Raw genomic sequence first — 8,206 nt, forward strand, 5'->3', positions numbered from 1 at the left:
GTTTCTTCTTTTTATCTTTAAATATTTTAGAGAAATACAAAGCTTGGAATTCATAATTGTGATGGATATATAAGCTCTATTCCTCCTCATTAAAGTTTTTACTCCTTGCAAGTCTCTGTTAAAACAGAGAACGTCCAGCTTCGTAATATTACTATTAACTACTATAAAATCTAAATCAGTGAGGTAAGAATCCTTAGAACTTGGTTTTCCCAATACAGGTTCCATTTTCCACCATGTTCAACTATATACCTCATAAATCATAAAACGCTAATGTGTGTTTAGATTCTCATTCACACAGCTCACGCATAATAAAGAAGCAACTATTATTAGCTTTTGCTGTGCTTTGCGTAAAATTAAAATGAGACATGAATCATTTATGTTATTCCAAACATGTTTGAATAATTGTTCCAAACGTACCTTTGAAAATGATGCAACAGTTATCCAAACATGCACTAAGTTCACTTTGAATCTCGGAATTATTTTTGGTACAGGATGAGGATGAGGGGTCAATTTGACCTTCATTTGGTGGTAGCAAATCAAATGAAATGACATTGTGAAGTTCCATTTCATTCTAACTTGGACTAAAATCTTCATTCATTTCTTTTTCTTCTTATGTCCTTTGGTTTACTCACATTCCAAACACTAAAATTCTTCCCATTCGGTGTCGAATCTCAGATAACGGAGTGATATTTCTTTTGATTTTTGGTACAAAATTTAGAGAATACATAAAATTACTGCTCAAAAATTCAAACTTGTTAAATATTACTATTGTAACTTTCTTACTTCAGATGTATGCTGCGGATTTCTGTACCTGCAATGATGTTTCTGCTGAAACTCAATTGGTGACATTCTCTGCTATGAGTATAGGAGATTAAATCCTGTCTGATGGACCAGGAGTGCATTCCAAACTTAGATGGACCATATCACTATCACATTCCCTTAATTTGGATGGTCTCAGAAAATAGTCACATGACATATCACTTACTTTTGACATGGATGAACACATGATTATCGCATACATTTCAATGGGGACAGTGCCAAAGATGTCTTTTCATTTTGAGGCCTCATGCATTCTCTCATTAGGTATTTATTTAGTAGGACTGTTTGTGGCAAGGTAGCAAGCCAACAGTTACTCTATCAAACAATGTATTTGCTAGTCCAAAAACATCTACATAAGAAAATTTTGGATTGCATTTTTTTTAGCTGCATACATACTATGCCAATTTTTTTTATGTTTAAACGATGGAACTATATTTACTATAGTTTTGGTTATGTATGATAGCTTAGTCATTAACTAACTTCTGTATAATTTAATCTCCTAATTAGTGTCTGTGCACTCAAGGAATACTTGTCCTATATATTAGTTAAGGACTGGCCAATTTTCTGACATTGAAACCTCCCCATAAGTTCACTATTTCAGAAAATTCCATTATCATATTCAATTGCTAGGCTGCATCCACCTAGATGCTCTCCTATGTACAATTAACATTATGAGAAGTTCCATTAAATAACCAAATACGCACACACATACACAAATAACCATTCCAAACAGTCTTTAGTATTCTCAATTCGAGCCTCAGGCCTACTATTTGGGGCTGGAGGGGTCTTGAAAGGATTAGAGTACTGCTTTGGAAAGTTGTTGTCAATGGCCTCCTAACTAATGAATCCATATTTTTAAGACACTTGACAGTAGATAAATCTTGCAAAATTTATGGTTGAGACTGAAAATGTGGACCATATCCTTTGGTCACGTGTAGTGGCCAGAGTTGTGTGGTACATTCTTCTTCCGGCCTATATTTGTATCAGAATTTTTTCGTCCAGAATACATATGATTGGCTCATGACAAACCTCAACAATATTTGGTTTTGTCAACAGTTCAACAGGGGAGTGTATTTTTGTTGTTGTGGATAAGATTTGGTATGCTAGAAATAAATTCATTTTTCCAAGGACATGTCAGTCAACCGATGGAAATTGTCAATCAAATTTGTCACCAAGTGGTGGCAGTGGATTTGAGCATTAAAAGTAACCAAGCTATTACTACCCAGGAAGAAAGTCGAGGTTCTAACTCTATTATCATATAGATTCATGTGCAAGCTGGTCAGTTCAAGCTTAATTGTGATGGATCGGTTCAGCTAGGAACTAAGAAGGTTGCAGCGGGAGGTGTGCTTCATGGTCAATGTGGATTTGTTCTCTTCTGCTATGCTCATAATGTTGGATTCTGTTCGGTTATCCATGCGGAACTTTGGTCTATCTTGATTGGAGTTTGGATAGCTTGGAGCCGGGGCTACAAAACTTTCTTTATGGGGTCATATTCCCAAGTAGCCATTCATCTCCTTCAGAATAGATGTTCTACCCATCACACCAGCTCTAGTATTGTGCAAAACATTAAAGAAGTCATCCAAAATGGAGGAAACATTAACTGGTCTCACATTTTGCGAGAAGCAAATCAAGTAACAAATAGGTTGGCTAATTTTGGTCTATCTTAAAGATGATCAGGTTCATCTGTTTGAATCTATTCCTACTTTCATTTTGAATGCCATTATGGCCAGTGTAAACTCTATCGTGTTCCGTGGGGGGTTCTAGTTTTTGTTGGGTGTTTTGCCCGGTTATTCACCAAAAAAAATAAAAATTCTAGGCATAAAGACTAAAAGATTGTACAGGCAATATATAATAAAATCTTAAGCCAACAAATAAAAATAATTGTTTAAATTATTGTTAAATTAAGAACTCAGCTGAACTGAAACCAGCTACCTGTTTTGTTTATCAGTCTTCAACCGAAAGATACCAAAGACATCAGTTTGATGGAACAAGTTCACATCCCCATTCTTCTTTCCTAACAAGAGTTTATTTCCCCTTCCATTTGATTTTTGTTTTGTTTTTATCCTTTTTTTTTTGGGAGGGGGTGGGGGGTGTTTTTTTCTTGATTTTACAAGAATGCTAACGACATTCTCTTTGCCATTCTTCTTTTAACACTTCTATGATTAGTTAAATTTTTTTGATAAATCACCACTCTCATTCCACTTGGTTTTTCAACAAATGGAATCAATGAATCTTACAATGCATGACTACTACACGCCTACACTTGAAAGTCACCCTCGTATGATTACATGTAGCAATACACATTTCTCACCAAGTCATAGAAAAAAAAGGCAAATTACAAAATGCGGGAAAATGAGATAAATTAAACGCAAAAATATGAGAAAACTTCCTAATTTACCACTTGAAAAAAAATTTGAAGAGCTTGTTTCATGGCTTTAAGAAAAAAAACTCTATTCTTTAATTGTCCAGCTACAAATTCTGCAATAATATTACAGTTTTTATAAGCACTTTTACTTTTACAATAACAATATTCGTTTTCGATTCACAATTCAGTTTTTTTGTCATATTTGTCTGTGATTCTTCAATTTTTTTTAGGCTTTTCCTCTATTAATAACTTTGGAAATCCCATATATATTATGACTTAAATAAGATCATTTTTTTCTTTATGTCCAATTCTCTCAAAACCAGAGGAAACTCTTATATTTTTTTTATACAATCTTGTATTTTTTTTTATCTTCTTGTATATTCTTGGGATAATTTGTTGGTTGTGCAAACCAAATAGAATCATGGCTGAGTTACACCAAGTTTGAAATCAAATAGATTTATTTTTTGTCCCATAATTCCCCACTACTATACATAAAATGATACATCTTATTTGTGTCGTCCCTCGTCAGTGCTTATGGTGTCATTATCACCTTTAATTCTACATCGCCACTCTAGCTACCCCATTGTTACCGATAAGCCATTACTCACATCACTATAATCTATAGCACTGAACTACTTGTTTCACATTCATTATTGCTTTTACCGAATCCAATTCTTATCCAAGCACTTCCATTCTCTTAAATGTAGAGGTAAATTTCTATGAAACATGGACATTCCACAAAACCTTGTCGAATGATATGGTACCTAATGCAACCAGCAACTATCTTGATACAAATTCAAATGAATGTCGCAACTCCAAGCTCTTTTATCAGTGAAAACAATCAAATGTGCCTTTCTGCTTTATTCCAAATTAGTCACCTGGAATTCTGGATCTATTACAGAATCATAAGATTCAAAATATATGAACAATATTTTCTTTAAACTTTACACGTTTTTCCTCATCAAGGGCACTCTGGAATCAAGCATGCCAGGACATCCAGAAAGGAGCTTCAAATAATCATTATTGAATGCTACTGTCAGCAAGACTGACCAAGCAGCTGCAGAGGAAGCTGTTGCATGACGACCATTGAATATATAATTTTGTTTTGTTGGCTGATTCCAGTGCGAAGTTGTGTCCAACTGTTAGCAAAGATATACTAGCAACCAAATACCGATAGAAATTGTATTAGCAGCTTTGGTATGCACTTATGGAGTTTAGGCCAAACCTTTGCAACCAACTCTTACATCCTTGGTAGCAGTGACAGAAAGCACCTGCAACATATATATATATATATATATATATATATATATATATATATATATATATATATATATAAAATTTACTTTAATGATAGATAAATGTAAGTCAAAAAACCCCTTGAGTGAAAAGGCAAGCTATGAAGCAAGGGTTTTTTGTGCTAGTGCCAAAAGTAAGCAAAACTTAATACTGCAAATTTCACTTAGAATAGAACTTTATTCCATACAAACTTCTTAAGGAAAAAAAAAACTAAAAATTAAAACTGCAATTTGGTCAACTAAGTTCCAATACCATGTCATGGCCATTTCATCTAAAAGCTTAAGCAACTAAGAAATACCTAAACAATGGGTTTGATCTTCTTAGCTTCTACCAGACCTTTGGAATGATTAACATTAGCTAAGGCAAACTCTGCTGCAGCCAACTAATCCAGCAATAGTAAGGTATTCCAAATGAATTGATAACGAAACTTCAACAACATTTCCAGCAGCCCACAAGCATCCATTTATTCAGAAGAAGAAAATATATCAAAGGAAAAAAAAAAAGGTAAAAAAGGAAAATACACATAGAGCAAAGGCATAATATCCTCCATCCTATTCCTACAAAAGAAACTAAAAGGTATCCAACAAGCAAAGGAAAACAAGGTAAGTCACCAATTCGAGTTGAACACTATATACAACAAACCTCACCTCAGCACACAATAAATTTTGACAAAATCCTTAAGCAAAATAGCAACAATGCATACCAATCAAATGGCGAGCCCTTGTTCTTTCGCCTTCCTGAGCCATTTAAGCGTGCTCTCCAATGTCGAGTAAGCAGCAACATCCGTCAAGCTCTTGCTCTCAACAGCATAATCAAAAACCTCATACGCCTCTGCAATTCTCCCGTCCCTACACAGCGCCCTGACAAAAGTCCCATAAGAAGCTGTATCAAGCTTCAGACCGCCAGCCCTGATCACCTGGTAGAACTTGACAGCCTTCTCCACCAGCCTCGCCTTACACAACCCGTGCAGCAGCGTGTTATACGTGCACGCATTCGGACTACACCCCTTGGCCTCCATCTCCCCCAACAAGGCCAGGGCCCCTAGCGCGTCCCCCTTCCTACACAACCCATTCATCAGTGAAGTATAGGTCACCTCATCAGGAAAATAGCCTTTCTCCGCCATCACACGCAGCAACTTCCTCGCCTCGGTCACCCTCCCGGACTTCGACAGCCCGAAGATCAAAGTGTTGTAAGTAACAAGATCAGGCTCCACCCCTTCCTCCTTCATCTTGTTATAAACCTCAATCGCCTCACTCCCTCTACTCAACACACAATACCCTTTCATAATGGTGTTGTAAACAAAGCAATCAAGCTTAAACCCTTCCTCGTGAAGCACACTCACCAGCCTCATCGCCTCCCTCAGGTTCAGGTTCTTCCCATTGCATACATTGTCAATGAGGATCGTGTAGGTGACCAGATCAGGCTTGACGTCGAATTTTTCGCGCATTTCGTCGATGAAGGCATAGACGGTGGTTATGGTGCTGGACTTGCAGAGGTGCTTGACGAGGAAGTTGAAGGTGTAGGTGTCCGGGGGGCAGTGTTTGGAGGCGAATTCTTTGATCAATTCGACGGCGTGGTCGAGGCGACCGGCCGAGCAGAGGGACCGGACGGCGACGTCGGCGGTGGCAGTGTCGGGGGTGATCCCGGCGGCCAGCATTAAATTTAGGGTTTGGTGGATTGGGGAGAGTAAATTGGAATTGTTGGAGGCGTGGGACAGGAGGATGTGGAAGGTGGAGCGGTCGGGGGAGAAGGAAGGTAGGGTTTTGGTGATATGGTTGAAGAATTTGATGGAATCGGAAGGGGTGGTGGCGAGTTTGGCGTAGGAGTGGAGGAGGGAGTTGGGGAAGCGGGGGTCGGAGGAAGAGTTGGCGATGGAGTTGAAGAGTTTTTTGGCGTCTTCGAGGTTTGGGGATTTGAAGAGAGGAAGAGAAGAAGGTTTTTGTTGTTGCTTAGAGGGTTTTCGAGGTTGTTGGTGTTTGTTTGGGAAGTGATGGGGTTGGGGACGGAAGAGTGAAGAGGGGTTACGGAGGTTAGGGTTTGCGATTGCGGAGCGGAACGAAGGAGGGATTTTGCCCATGGTGAAGGACCTATTCCAAGTTCTGCTTATGCTGCTACCTCCTCCAGCTGGGGTTTAGGGTTTTTCAACATTTTCTTCTTCTTCTCATTTTCTGCTTCTAAAGGAGAATTGAATTGACTTCCTTTGGGATTTAGGTTAGGTTATTACATTGCAAACTTGAATGATTAAGTTTTTTTAGGGTAAATTTAGTCACCGTAAGACAATCACAAGTTGATTTTTGAAAAATTATTTAAATTTAATTTTTGAATGTGTAAAAATTATAATGATTTATTAAATTTACGAGATCATCTTATAATTTAGTTGTAATGTTTAAAGATCAATTTGATAATATTAATAAGTTGTATTTTTTGAGAACCAACTTAATATTAAGTTATAATATTTAATAATCAATTTTTCATTAAATTAACGACTATATTAATTTCACGTATTTTTTTACATATTTAATGAATAAATTTGAATTTTTCATATTTTAAACATTGAATTGTCTCACACTTTTAGAAACCCAAATGCTATTTATCCTTTTTTATGTAAATTATATTTAAAACTTATCAAGAATACTATTTTAAATAATAACATAAAGTTATAATTAATTATTTATAATTTTTTTAAAAAATTATAAATAATTTAGTTTAATGATAGAGATAAAAAATACAATACTACGAGATGATTACTACTTATTTCACATAATGTCCAAGAGGAGTAAAAATATTGAAACAAGAAAAGATTAGAAGTGTTCAATTAACAATTAACTCTGAAGACAAAAAGAAGTAAAGGAAAAGGAATAAGAAAACTACAAGTAGGGTGCCTTCTAGCATGGGAAAGGGGCATAGGTCTTGCACCGTGGGAAACTTTTCTGAGCCTTTGGATTTATCTGCTACTCAATGGATCACCTTTTTATCCTGGTCTCAACAGTAGGAAAACACTTTTTACAAAATTTTAGTTGTATTCTATCAACACAGACATCGAAAAGAAGACGAGAAATGTGGCCTAAAAATAGTCTTTCTCTCTCTCTCTCTCTCTTAACAATAACTTTCTTCTTCTTCCACTTGTTGTCGTGCATGCTTGAAGCTAACAAGGTGTTGCTCTTCTTTTTTAAGTTAAACTCAAACAAAACTTTTTAACATTTTGCGTCCCCATAATGCCTGTCGCACTCCCTTTTAGTTTCATATTCAACAAAAGCATAACCGTGAGGAGAATCACCAAATGAGTCATATGCAAAATCTAGTTTTTAGCATTAAATGGAACAAATTTGATTTTTATTTATTTTTTTAAAAAAAGAAGAAAAATAGTTTTCATGGGGAGAAACACCAGTATCTTAGATGCTACCAACTTCAATGGAATGGTAGAAATCTACATAGAATGTAAGGTTCAATTTTTTTTATCTCACACTCAATGCTCTTAGTCTTCGCTATCACTACTACAAGGGTTATAGGTTATAATATTTTTTGAAATTGGAAAATGATAATTGATCGATCCTCTGAAGTGGCCGGCGATGGTGACAGTCTTAAAACGGTGGCAGAGATCATGACCGCAGATGAGATTTATGAAATGTAATTGACTTTGCTCACAAAACGACAATGGGAAAATGCATATAGACCTTATTGCCCAACACTAATCTTAGTCTCGCTAGTCACCACATGGGTCCTCTG

At 36.3% G+C, this 8,206-nt stretch overlaps 1 protein-coding gene across 1 annotated transcript; it reads right to left on the bottom strand.

The window, feature by feature from the left end:
• Positions 1–4,007: 4,007 nt before the first annotated feature.
• On the bottom strand, positions 4,008–6,669 carry LOC100782321 (pentatricopeptide repeat-containing protein At2g17670). The gene is made up of 2 exons (XM_014777917.3): positions 5,184–6,669; positions 4,008–4,455 (listed from the first exon to the last, which is right to left on the bottom strand). Exon 1 carries the CDS (start codon positions 6,555–6,557, stop codon positions 5,187–5,189), a length of 1,371 nt encoding a protein of 456 aa, XP_014633403.2. The 5' UTR covers positions 6,558–6,669; the 3' UTR covers positions 4,008–4,455; positions 5,184–5,186.
• Between the last annotated feature and the right edge of the window lie 1,537 nt (positions 6,670–8,206).

Source organism: Glycine max, chromosome 7 (assembly GCF_000004515.6).
Source record: "Glycine max cultivar Williams 82 chromosome 7, Glycine_max_v4.0, whole genome shotgun sequence".
Classification (NCBI taxonomy): domain Eukaryota; kingdom Viridiplantae; phylum Streptophyta; class Magnoliopsida; order Fabales; family Fabaceae; genus Glycine; species Glycine max.

Bases quoted from the DNA above. Each gene is read 5' to 3' on its own strand.
- LOC100782321 (XM_014777917.3), bottom strand. From the start codon at position 6,557: ATGGGCAAAATCCCTCCTTCGTTCCGCTCCGCAATCGCAAACCCTAAC.